General features: G+C 43.1%; 1 protein-coding gene across 1 annotated transcript in view; it reads right to left on the minus strand.

Annotated features, from left to right (window-relative positions):
• Positions 1 to 13,520, minus strand: part of LOC102676615 (leucine-rich repeat and calponin homology domain-containing protein) — a 23,687-nt gene extending 10,167 nt beyond the window's left edge. Inside the window, 3 exon segments of the mRNA XM_006622626.2 lie at positions 1 to 217; positions 306 to 450; positions 13,126 to 13,520. The exon segment at positions 1 to 217 is cut by the window's left edge and continues 1 nt beyond it. Coding sequence (XP_006622689.1) covers positions 1 to 217; positions 306 to 450; positions 13,126 to 13,312 — 549 coding nt within the window. The 5' untranslated portion in view covers positions 13,313 to 13,520.
• Between the last annotated feature and the right edge of the window lie 239 nt (positions 13,521 to 13,759).

Here is a 13,759-nt window from a genome sequence, read left to right on the forward strand (position 1 = left end):
GATCATGTTGCTCCTCAAATCTAAGGACCTAAGTCGCGCAAGATCGCCCATGCGGGGTGGCAGATTCGTGATTTCGTTGCATCCCGCATCGAGCTCGGCCAACGCCGACATCCTGCCCAATTCGTCCGGCAGAGATGCCAATCTGTTGTGAGCGACCAATAACGTTTGCAGCGGTAGCCTGCATATCTCCCGAGGTAGAGAAGTCAATTGGTTGCGACTGCGAACAAAACCGTCTCCGTTCTAAGTTAATTCTAAGCCCGCATCACGCGGTGAACCAGGCCACTCGACTTCCTGTCTTTACCCACCTAAGATCGAGGTAGTTGAGGGACTGTAGCATCACCACAGTTTCCGGTATTATTCTTATGGCATTGTGGTAGAGATGGAGCTTTTCGAGGAACAGGAATTCCGTCACCTCTTCCGGCAATTCGGCGAAACGGTTCTTCGATAAATCTGCAACGAGAAGGAAACAAAAGGAGACGTTCATTGCATGTCGGTTTGATAAGAGCCACGCTACGGGAAAAACATAATACTTCTCGAGGAACCTCGATTAATCGGGAGACATCGTCAGGATTCTCGTAGCAACAGCTGTGCTCCGGTTAGGGTGGTGCTCGAGTTCGTTGGGGGTTCTTATGAATGGGGTGCGACGGTCACGTGCGTGTACGGTCTCGAAACGTAGGAAAAGGATAAGGGTGGCTCAGCTGCTACTGGCTTCGAGCCTCCTTTCTGATCAATAACTACCGCTTGTGTGCTTTCGTTTCCTCCTCCGGGAGTTGGTTAGCCAACAGTTCGTTTTCCTTCGCGCCATCAGCTTTTCAAACCCTCTGCGTCTATCGATCGCTCGCATCACCCCCTATGTGTGTGCCGATAATTTTTACATTTAAATAAATGCGCGAAAAATGCGTTTTTCTATTTTCTGCAAACGTATCGTCGTCGAGAAAGAAAATCTCACGCGGGATAAAACGATAATCACAAGGAAATTCTCTTCGATAACTCGGAAATTGGATTTCGATTATCCAGTTTACGCGATCGGAACGGAAATTGCCAATCGATCGTCAACAGGATACACGAATTTTCTCCGTACGCCCCGTTCGTTATCGTTCGATCTCGGTGATTTACGAGTCTTATTTGCACGTGGACTTATTACGTATCCCTTGTGCACGCCCACCAGCATAACGGGAACGAGTCCATGGGGTGGAAAGTAAAGCGTGGAGGAACCATTGGTACACGGTCGATCGCATAATCGTCGGGCAAGGGCGTCGGCCCGTTGGTGATGGTACGACGAAAATAGCAACCCCCTATTCCGTCTCTGTGTCATCCTCGTAACTCTCTCGTGCTAACGAAACTAAACAATTTTTACTGTCCTCCCGATACCGTATATAACTCCCTCGGGAAAGAAATCGCACCTGACGTCGACGAGGGATCGATCGGAAAACGATCTCCAAAAGCCGAGGAGGACCCCTGTGGAGCGAGAGACCCGCCATTGTAACTTAATTACAATAAAAGTATCGTAATCGAAAATTGACTGTGCCACGTATATAGGGTGTTTCACGAAGGGGTCGATGCACCAGGCGATTCCAAGGACCAAGGTCGAGGTCCAGTCGAGGGATCGATACCATACCATACGCGATAGATTTGCGTGACGCTGTGCAAACTTGCTATACTGTCATTCGCCAACGGATGGGCGTGGCCTCCAGTTTTTTTACGATAAAGACAATTAAATAAAACGACGTTTAACCAGGCTGCCGGACCGAACACCTCCGACCGCTAATAACATGACATAGATGGAATACTAAGTCTCGTCGATCGAAGTGTTTGCATTTTTATCGCACGGCCGCGCGCCCACTTGCTTATGCATACGCACAAGACAATAACGCCGGAAAGACGGTTCGCGCAATCATAAAGGGTTGGACGTATATGCCAGTGGAAAATGTCCGCCTAGTGATTTCCATGGTAATCGCAGAGAGGAGAGAGGACGACGACCTGGTGGAATAAATTTATAATACTCGAGGAAAAAATGGAGCAAGTTTTCTTTTTTATCCCGAGTTAATTAGTCGATCGATTGAGAACTTTGCGGCGAATCTATTCGTAAAAACTTAATGGAAATTGAAATTGGACTCGTCGTAAAATTATTACTTTGACTTGACATTAAAAAAAAGAAAGAAAGAAAGAAAGAAAGAAAAAACAGAATGAAACTGGATCTGCCCCTCCCTTTTACTGTAAACTTTTCAATTGCTGGGAAATTTTTTTAATTTTTCAAGAATTTCTCTTTCTCCGGGTATAAACTTTTGCATAAATTCACGGGAGCGGAGAAAGAGAGTAGCGGCGTTGTTTGGGCGTGCCGCGTCACGAAATCCTCGGCTAACTAATACGGATACAAAACGTAGGGTCAACGACCATGATGAAAAATTGTCTCGTGCGCCAATTCGAGGATAGAAACGGACAAGACAAGATAGATAGAGGCATATAAATCCATTTAGAACTTTGACGACCGATTCTCTCGGAAATCTTACACGATAATGCAAGATCGATAATAACACGCAGAGGCCAATATGGTCGGGATAGACGAGGAGGAAGCGTGTTCCCCGGCAAGGAACGAGGGATAAAACGCAAGAGAAAATACCATAACGATGTTAAGTTATCCTTCTCGGGATATATGGGGTTATAAGAGCTCGCATAAGGGCCGCCGTGAAACCGTGGAAACAGAGGGTTGGCCGATCGATAACGCCCCCATGGCAGATATCGTCCAGGGGGTTGGCTAGGAACAGCGCAAGGTGTCCCATGAGCCACCCTCTTCCCGAGCTTTTTCTGTTGGAAAATAAAATCATTCGGGACGTGGCAAATGCTTCGAGAACTAATGATCGGTAACGACGTTAAAAGTTCGTTAACGAGTCGCCGTGTTCCGCCCGTGTTCCGCACAAAATCGATTCAATTCCACTCTAGATACGTTGTCGACCGATAACGCGGTTAACGATCGATTCTAAATGTGCAATTAATACCGAAGGAGAATAGGAGCGTACGTGGCGGAGAAGAATATTTTCTCGCGACACGAATGGCGTTAGGCGAGCTCGGTCGGCCGGTCGATCGATCGGAGAGAAAGAAGAACTTTTTGGTCGCACCTTGCGCGCAGACTAATTGACTCTTACCGTGATTCCCGGCACGGAGATGCGTCGAGGACGCGTGGAAAGGAAGGAGGTGAAAAGGGGGAAGGACGAGGCGGAGGACAAAGAAAGCAAAAACGGGGTAAGGGGTAAAGGGACAGGGAGGAAATTATGGTCTCGGAGTCGCGTCAAGACGACTGGGGAGACGGTGGTCGGTCGCTTCGCCCTTGAACCATCGCCATTGCCGTGTCATTGGTGAGGAGATCGCGTCAAAAGCGAGGAGAGAAAAGTCTGTAGGAAGGAATAAGCGAGGCGAGGGGGTGAGAAAGAACGTACGCCTCGGTCGCTTTTGTAAGAGGCCGGCACCACTTCCGGCGACGCGAGGACGCGAGTGCCAACACGACTCGCATACTCGATCGAACTCGAGGCGGATGGAATCGAACAAGCTCGAACGGAGTTTACGATTGACAACGCGGCAACGCGCAGTTGCAAAACGAATCGATCGTTCCGAGAGATTTATCGTCGAAACCGTGTTGGTTCATGCTAGGCGAGGCGTATTATTATCGTCAGAAGTCTCGTAGAATTTTGATGGACCGTGGAGAGGCGATGTCGTCGGTCGGGGACCGGTCGAAACTAGCAGGACGAGTCCGTCGAGCATCTGGTAGTTGGTGATTCAACGTTGCATGAATTAAACTCCGACGTGGGGAAATATCCAAGAGAGAGAGAAGGTAAAATAAAGAAGGTAGTATCGGGCGCAGCCGGTTTCCATACTCCTGCTGTCTGACCGTGGCAGCCAATACGTGCCGAACAGTGCGTCGCATTGTGCATGCTGCGTGTTCGAGCGTGCTGGTACGCATGCACGCCTTCGTGTATTTACACGCGTGTGTATACGCCGAGCCGTATACGAACGTATCACAGTTAGTCGAACAAAGCACGCGTCCTCTTCCTTCTCTCTCTCGATTTCGTTTCGAGCCGGATATTATCGAGATTTGTTAAGTTTAAATGGTAAATAGAAGAGGGAGGGGGGGAAAAATGGATCGTCTATTACGCGCGTTAAACGTCTCGCGATGCGTGAAATCCAAGGCGGAAGCGTGAACAATCGATTCATTCGTTGCGCGCTTTCACGAAGGCGTAAAAACTTCTTTCGTCCGTTGAAACGAGAGTTTGCCTCCCTTTTCCTTCTTTCTCGCAACGACGGCGCTTCAATTATTGCAGCGCATCGTGGAAGAGCAGCGTTTGCTTTCTTTCATGCTGGCTACGAAAAGCCCGTTTCCACTCAAGTGTTTCTCCTCGCTCCTCTTCTCCCGTTTACCCAGCCTCCTCCTCTCCCGTTTTCAGCGCGCGAACCGAGTTTCCAGCCTGCACGACTCCACCATCCTTGACCTAAAAACTAATACCCGAGGTAGAAAAAACCGAGCGACCTGGAGGAAAGGTGCACAGGGTGTAACGAGACCACGCTCGATAACGAGTCGAAATATCGCGTTACACCCGCGCAACCAACGCGTTTCGCTCGAATGGAGCATTTTTTTCAACGAGTTTGCACCTATCGGGTGACAGTTTCCCGTCTCTCCGTTAGAAAACACGATATCTCTATCAACGATTCGAGGTTGTTTCGCATTTACAATTTCGAGCCAAGGAAGAGATTGCCCTCCCCCCGATTATCAATGTCTCATTTTTAAAGATTTGTGTCTTTAAAGATAGCGGACAATGATCGAACAATTGATAATGATCGAGTGGACAAGTGTCTATAACAATGATATCGTCTGAACGTTGTTGGACGATGTACGCGGATTATCAATATAAATCGTTATATACGATTATTTGTCCATAGAAAGTACATTAGCAACGAAATATAGGGAACGAAAATGATCGAAAGATCTATGGTAATGGCTGGAAAGGGCCTGGTTCGATCGTACCGTAGAGTCCTTTTGTTCGCGACCATGCTGCGTAACCGCGAAACAAAGACCGTGTATACAGGTTCGTCATCATTCCCCTAGAGACTAGAGCGAAGAACGCACTCTCTCGTCGACATATCTTTTGTTCGATGTCATTGACGATGAATCGATGACACTTTCTTCGCCGACCGTATCGCGCTACGCCAAATATCATCGCGATGAGGATTTCTCAAGTGTGTAAGAGCAAGAAAAAAATACGAGGGGACCTAAATATTTGTGATTCAAATTCGGAATCCTCTTAACCAGCAATCCGGAACTATATATTCAAGCCGCTCTCTTGTTTATTCCTTATCTCTCTATCGTTTACAGTTCGGCTATCCTAATCCAATATTCGCTCGAAAATGTTTACAAATCATACTTCAAAAGATCGAAATCATTTTGCATCGTCTTCTTCTGTTTACCAATCAAATTCGATTTTTTGAGATATAAGAAAAAAGATATAAGAATTCAATAAAAATGTAAATTGATCGTGGACTCTATGTTCACGCACGAAAATCATAAATAAACATTGTCTTGCATCCGATTCCATTTGTGAACTATATAGGAAAACTATGAAGACTTAATAGGAAATTCCACGCACAACACGCTCTCTTGCCTATTCGTCATCACTTTATTCCTATATCCTGCACAATACCACGACAGGCCATTTTATTTTGGATTTCTCGGAGACAAAGTGCATTTGGAACTGCTCGTTAACGAGTAGGCTAATTTAGACTCTCGGATAACGAGATCGAGGAGAAACGGCAGCCTCGTAGATTTGTTTCCACGCGAATTATTCGGCCGGCTCTGAACCCGGTATCTTCTAATTGAAGTCACGGACGAAGCTTGGTAGATACAGATTCGGTTAGCCTTAATCGCGTGACGACCTAGTAATTATCCACGCTCGCGATTCTTCAACTTCAAACATCCGGAATCGGAGAAAGATACTTAAATGATACTTTTCCGTGGCCTATCGGATTTTATCGTTTCGATCCCTGATATGCGTCCAGGTTTCAAGTGCATCGTAAACTTCCGCGTCTTATATTTCACGTGATCCATTGTCACGGATCTCTGAACGCAATCAGCTAAATCTAGCTAACACTCTTCGACTCGTTTAACAGTCTTTGTTCCATCGTCTTATTGCGTCTCCTTTACGGTATTGTCGTTCGTTTGAACGTCATCACGCTATTTATTCGTTCGTATGTCGTTTAACGAACCGATCATTAGGAAGCAATAACCTAATAGAAATGGCTAATTGCACATTTGGAGTTTCGTCCTTCCAAATGGAAATGAAGGAATTCTACGAATGGTCGAAAGGCGTTTGTGGTCGAGACGATAGAAAAAAGAAAGCGCTTTGATCTTTGAAACGGTAATTTTCGGGCTACCGCGTGGTTAGGGTTGTGGCGGTCGGCGTATTCGAATCGAGCGCTCCCTCTTTCTTTTTTCTTTCCTCCCTCCCTCCCCTTTTCCCGTGGAAAAGCGAAGAAAAACCGATGCATTAGCGAAATCAAAGGAATTAAAGCAGTTGGTAAACGACAGACAAGCCCTCGCAGTTGGCCGCGGCGAATGGAAGGCATAAGCGGTGAGGAAAGATTCGAAAAAGAAATGGATTAGGGTCGCGTCGCGGGATTCAAGGCTGTGCGACAGGTATAAAAGCGGCCGATCGTGCGGGGCAGGTTCAAAGATTCGAGTTTGAAAAGGAGTGAGACAGTCCCTTGTCGCGAGCAGAAAAAAACCGGTAAAGCTCGGTGATATGCAAACAAAGCATCGCGCGCGAAATTTACCCGCTCGTTCAACGGTGGAAAATCGTTTCGCGGAACAAAGCGGGGAAAATAAAAAAATTCCAGTCGTCTGGTGCAGATATGAAGTGTCGTACGAGAAGAGAACCCGCATAAATGTTGTCGCGTCTTCCATGAGAAGAGAGGAAAAAAAAAAAAATATATATATATATATATGCTTTTTCTCTGTTCGTCAAGAATGCGCGCAACGTAATTTCGCGGCAGAAATTCGCACGTTTTCACGAAAGACGGAACAGCAACGCGAGATAAAGTAGCGCCGCGGAATGTAGGACAGCCACGAATAGAAGTGACACGGAAGAAAAAATTCAAACGAACCGTGTCATTTTCATTAAATCGCACGAATGGAGGTGGATTTCACCATTTTACGCCGCGACTCTGATCATCTTGTCGTCATTTCTGGTTAAAAAATTAACGTCGAATGAATCGCGTATCACGCTCGATCGATGCTCGTTCCATTTTTCCAAAGATTCGTCGCGTTGAAAAGGATCCAACGCGTTAACCTCGCCAGATCATCTTGTATGGAAGCTTGGGACGGCTTATCGTACGACGACCCAAGAATAACTTGATTACATTCATTAGCCATCTATAACGTTAGCCTGTAACGATATAACAGCCCGAACCATAACAGTATTCCGTACCGTTTCATTTCAACTCGTGCCACGTAACAACACGTGCATAAACTGACAAACGAGATTACCTAGAACGATAATTAGCGATCGTCCCTTTCTTCTACCTGTCTCGACTATCGATGCTCATCGAAGGTCCCATTTCCAAGAAGGTACGTGCCCTCCGTACCGAATCACGACCCGACCAAAAATTTCGCGTAAAACTGCCACTTATTCGCTTATATTCGTTTGGCGTTTGGCGTTTAGCGTTTGGCGAAGAAAGGAAGACGCGTTTCTCGCATCTGCAATGCGGCTAGGATTTATCGACGGACACAAAACACGACTCGAGACAACCGCGCCAAGTTAAGCCCGCGGTCGATCGACGTATCTATCTTCCTTTCCCATCGAAACGGACTTAAGCGTTTTACCGCGTTTGCGGTTGTTGCACCATGTCTAGAAACGTTTCCGACGACTCGACAACGAGAGCATTCGATACATTAATTCTTCAAGAGAGATTTCGGATTCTAAAGGATTCGAAAAAGGCCATCCGATGTATATTAAAAAGCGAGGCGATAAACGATTGACCCGATTTTTTTAAAAGCTTTTTAGGAGCAGCTTTTCAACGAATATACGCCGTGCACTCGTGTTTTCAAGTGATCGATACGGGGAGTCCCGGCAAACATCTTTCGCTCGAGTTACCCGATACACGGTGCTCTTTACACGGATATATACCACGGTTCGGATAGTCGGTGAAATTTTCTAATATCGCTCGCCCTTGTACCGTTTGCAGAGCACTCGTCGGTGCTCATCTCGACGCGGATTATCTTGCAACCCACTCTTTCCCAGAGTCGCGGGTGCGCGGTTTTTCACGCCGATCACCCGACTCCATCAACGCTGACCCAGTTCACCAACTCGTGGAACGCGAAGCGGAACGCGGAGGGCAATCCGATCGGCTCGGTCGCTAAGGTCGGCTAAGGTCGTGACCATGAAATCCCTCTTGAATCGCAACCGAACGGGACACGCGGGATCGGTGACGTAACAACGAATCGCGTAACCCCTTCACGAATAAAATGACACCTCGTCCGTGTTCTCGGGCGAAACAGCCGCGAGGCAGGATGTCCGTTCAAAGATCGCCGATTAAAAATACGGTGGGGGTTCGCGAGTAGACGGTAGACGGCCCTGCGATACTGCTAATTATAACTCGGCAACGAAACCACCGCGTTGACTCGCACGAGCGATACGCGCGGGACTGGCGCATATGCCGTGGATACAATCGTAACCCGGTGCATATTAGCGACGTGTCGCAAAACGGGCAAAGCGCCGTTTTAAAATGGCACGTTTTCAAAAACACTGGCTTCGCTTTTGACGGTTTTACGCGCGACTACTTCCGCTCTTTCTTCTATCCGCGTTCGCCAACGCTAATTAGCGAACTCGACTTTTAATCCAAGGTGTTTAATTAATGTGTCTTTTTAACAACGACGAACGTTAACGCGATAATCGTTGTAAATATTTGTACGGTTGCAAAAATCTTCGAGATTCTGTTTTATCGTAATTTTTCGTATAATTTTCCAAGACTTTGCACAAGAGCTGATATTCTTCCAATAAGGTAAGGAAGAGACAATATCGGTAAATAATTATTTTTCTATGAATTATAAGAATATTGGAATAAATAGACGGTTTACGGGATGAATTGACAAAAAAATGTATGACCATTTATCGTCGAATCTTTTGGTTGAAAGAATAAGTTTAAAATATTTGTTATAAGGTTATGTTGACACTTGAACGAAAAAACAAATAGGCCATCGTATCTCGAGGGCAGGCGAGATACTCGCTCATATCGGAAACATTCATCGCGTACTCTCGAAACGTGCGCGATATGATCTTTAGATGCAAGTCATGGCTACGTATCATGTGATATAGCGACACGTTCCTTTTATAAAGACACGTCGCGTCATCGTTGTCATTTCCTATCCGAGATACTTATCGAGCGCCAAGTAGTAAAAGCATCTCTCTTTTAAAAAGTAAACGTGTAAAATTGCGTGCAAACGTTTTTGAAACGCGTTCTCGACGCGTGCATGAAAGAAAACGCCGCCGACAGTTCCTCTTTACGACTTACTGGTAGTCAAGCGAGTCGTAGAATTCAAAGTTTCGCGAGTCCCTCTTGAGACGCGTGCCAGCCCATTCTTGGAAAGCTTCGGTTGCGAAATATCGTCGTTCCCCGGTAGTACGATCGCTCGTCGGGTAGTGGTTTATTACTGGTAGTGGTTTGATGGACGGAAACAGGGAGAGGAGGCGACTTTTCCACCCCTCGGATGGGTGGCGAGCACTCGAGAGACTTCATCTTCGAGGAGTGCTCCTTTGGCAGAGAGACAAGAGCGCGAGATAACCGAGTAGCACCGGCGCTATCGCGATGCAAACGATGTAACGCGTTATGGAGTATCGACCTGTTGGCACCCCTGCCTCTGCAGCTGCGGTGCGTCTCTATCTTTAGCTCGGACCGGCCCATACCATGGGACTCTCCCATAACCATGGTGGCTGCCCTCCCCCTTCGTCGCTCCTTTACTTTTTCTTTCCTTCTGTCATAACGTGTTCCTCGATATTCGGAGCGCGCTCATCAGCTTGGCTTTTGTATAGAGACTAGACCTCTGATGTCTTTTCATCGCGAAAGACTTTGTCGAGAATCTCGCTCGCTGAAGACGCTGATTACTTTCTTCTTTTTTCCAAGATGGATCCTTGCCACGAATTAATCGAACGAATCCGTCTCGAGCATCGCGACGTCTCCGAGACTGAATTAGCCTCGAGCGATTCGAGAAGAAAACGCTTTCGATTCGCTAGACCGGTTCTCGGCCGAGAGACACCTGTCGCGAACTCGACCGCGCTCGAAAAGAGACGAGTAACTCGCCGCGGAACAAAGAGGGAAATGGAACGAACATTGACGAGAGACGAAGACCGATCGCTCCACTGTTCGATCGACGCAGTCATTCCAATTCTTCTTTTCTTTTTATTAATTACGATGTTCCTCCATCGACGTATCTTTACAAGGAGCTCGGATAAGTATTCATAATGGTGAAAAATAATTAGATGTAATTGCACGTTGCCTGTAAATCGCAAGTCCATTTAGAATCTTACAATTTAAAGTTTGTTGAATTGAAATTGATGATATGATTGAAATGTTGAACAAAGGCACTTGAGGCAGTTGGCAGAAAAAAGAAGAAAAAAAAGAATCTTGCCTCCCTTATCCTCTCTTTCGTCATTTTCAAAGAAAACGCTAGTCACATCGTGACATAATCGATAGAAGCTTTTTCTTTCTGTATCATGAGTGTATCATGATACAGAATCTTTATTTATCTATCTATCTTGTTATCTTTATGATACATATTTTCACCTTCTCGTTTCAGTACACTGCAATTCACTTCATTCAATTCGTGAAGTAAAGTCATTAATAGTCGATATATTGACTACGAGGAAATAATTTGTTCGAAGTAGTAATCGTCTTGCCAAGTCTCTATATACCTGTCCGTTCGCGCATCCAACTCGTTTCCTTTCTCTCTTTTCTCCTCGAATGGACCACCGTGTCGTGTGTTTGCTTTTACTGGTTCTTGTATGCGTCACGGACAATAGATCGACTCTTTCTTCGATAAAGGCGACATATCAAACCCACGGGTTTCTCCGTGGTGAATGGAGACCACAGGATCTATTCCACGAGAAACTCTAAGCTGGAACTCGTTGGTGTACAATATAACGAGAATTCGTAATTTTCCTTTTCGTAGTAGATAGATTTGTGCAACGTAGAAACGCGGTTCGTCCAATCCCTTGTAGCGACGTGAACTGACCTGGGGTTCCTTAATGAAGTTACGTCCCCTTCTGTCATCGTCATACTTCATCGTAAGAAGGTCTGACATGAGCCATTTGGTTCGATAATAATTCCCGGCGAAATTGTAACATAGCATAAAATTTCTCTTTTTCTGAAGTCTTATTATTGCTCGAACATCAAGGAATACCGATCGAAATTGCCTCGTCTCCTTCGTTCAATGAAAAATCACCATCGAAAACCGATAAATCTCATTTACCTGGCAATGCAACAACGAGGCACTACGATGATTATTTGTTCCTTCGCAACGAGCGAACAATCACGACCTAGTCCTGATTAAAATTCATAGCGTTGAATGTATTTTTTCTTTACAAAAATAGATATGTTCTATATTGTGATGTATTTTAAAATTAATAGAAATTTTTTAAAAAACATAGAATTTTTGCCTGAAGGAATCTGTTTTTATTATTGTAAAAAAAAATCTGAATCGATCAACGGGAAAAAATTTATAGTAGATCACGCGCGCAAAAAAGTATAATCGATTAAAATAATCTTTGATAGTTTATAAATTTATGATATATTTTAATTGTCGTTAATTTACGATCACTTCGCGTAGTTGCATTATATTTTCATTTAACATAAATATATAACATAGCATACATATATATGTATACATATGTATACATATATATACAATATACGGTACAATATACAATATATCGTACGATCAATGCAAGTTCGAAATAACTTAACCTCGAAAAGAATAATCCTTTCTGATAAAATTATCTTTCTGCTGATACATGATATTAACTGTATCTACCTGTATCCATCGTTATCAGGATTATCGATAATATTTTTACTCTTGACAAATAATCGTGTTATCTTTATATTTGAATCGCATTTAATCATATTTAGAATTGAATCGAGATCGGAGAATCGATCGGTTTCTATATTTCTGCAAAAGTTTTTTTTAAACAGGATGAGACTCAAGTTCTTAGATTAATTGACAATAATATTGACAGTCTAAAAAGTTATGCTTTTGTATACGTAATTCCTTCGTGGTGTACCGATGATATGAACGATAGTCGAATACATGATTATCGTGGTAACAGGAAACATCGGGTGTGTCATGATAATGTCTCTATGCGAATTTTTATTTTATTCATAATTTTATATAATGTATTCTTTTAATCAATTATTTTTGTATAAAAAAATATCAAAATAAGAAATTGTTATCCACTTCATATTCTGTATATATTATAATATGATTATGTGATGTATTTATGTAAATATTAATTGACAAGTTATACAAACGAATAAGAGAAAGTAAATAGATTTATATATAAATATTTTATTCTATTTGCTATTGCTTGTATATTTACATCGTTTCTATGTATTATGTAACGCTTAAATATTTCATGTTATTCATTATACTAAGGAACCATGAAGAGAATACTATCTTTTCGCAAAAGATATTTCTTATTCGTGTTCATTTGTTTTCTCTTTCAAGAATAATACTTAGTCGTTTCGAATCTGTTTTTATAAGAAATATCGAATGAAAAATAAATCGTGTAATCGAATAAAAGATATAATTGTAATCTGAATAATGTATACCTATCTAGAGTAATAATTCGGCGCCATATAGATATGTTAGTATGACATAAACACGACCAAACTAATACGTATTTAAAAACTACGATTAAGAAAAAAATAAATTTTTTTCGAAATAATTTTTATTATATAATATTTGATTCAAAAAGATTTGTGATGTTCTTTAGATATAATTCTTTTTATTTTTCTTATTTTATATTTATCTATGTATAAATGTCAATTTAAATGAAAGAAGAATGATTTATAGTTAAAGGTCAAAAAACTCACCGGCAATAACTGTATCCTGAAGATTATATTTACTAGAGCCTGTTTTTCCGACTTTTGGAAAATCCTTAAGTTTTCGACCGCTAAGCTTGAGCTCACCACTTAAGTGTGCTTCTTCCAGGATTCGCTCAAGACTTCTAGTGAGCTGCTTTTGTATGTGGCCGCTCATGTTCGACGCGACCATCGCCATATTACATTTTTCGGGCACACGCGGAAGCACAACAGCGAGTATCTTCCCTGGCGTATCAGCCACTCGTCTTTTAGACGACGAGGTAAGATGTTATAAAAAAAATTAACACCCACCAACTACTCCCGATACTTGCTTCTGCGCTACTGATCACAATTTAGTAAAGCGCATGGATGCAAACGATTATAGCGCCCCCATTTAGACGCCATTTTAAAAACAACATTCGATTTTATTCGAGTATCGCAATTGCAATCGATTTCTATAATTTCATTTAAAATATTCTTTTTTTGATGCATAAAATATTTTTAATTTCAATAAAACTAAAGTAAATGCTCATAGGAAATAAAATATTTGAGAAATCGAAAAAATACAATTGATTCAAAATTAAAATTTGATAAAATCAAGTCAGGATTCTGTTGTTTCTATAAAAAAAAAAAAAAAAAAAAAAAA

This window comes from Apis dorsata, unplaced genomic scaffold (genome assembly GCF_000469605.1).
Source record: "Apis dorsata unplaced genomic scaffold, Apis dorsata 1.3 scaffold_734, whole genome shotgun sequence".
Lineage (NCBI taxonomy): Eukaryota > Metazoa > Arthropoda > Insecta > Hymenoptera > Apidae > Apis > Apis dorsata.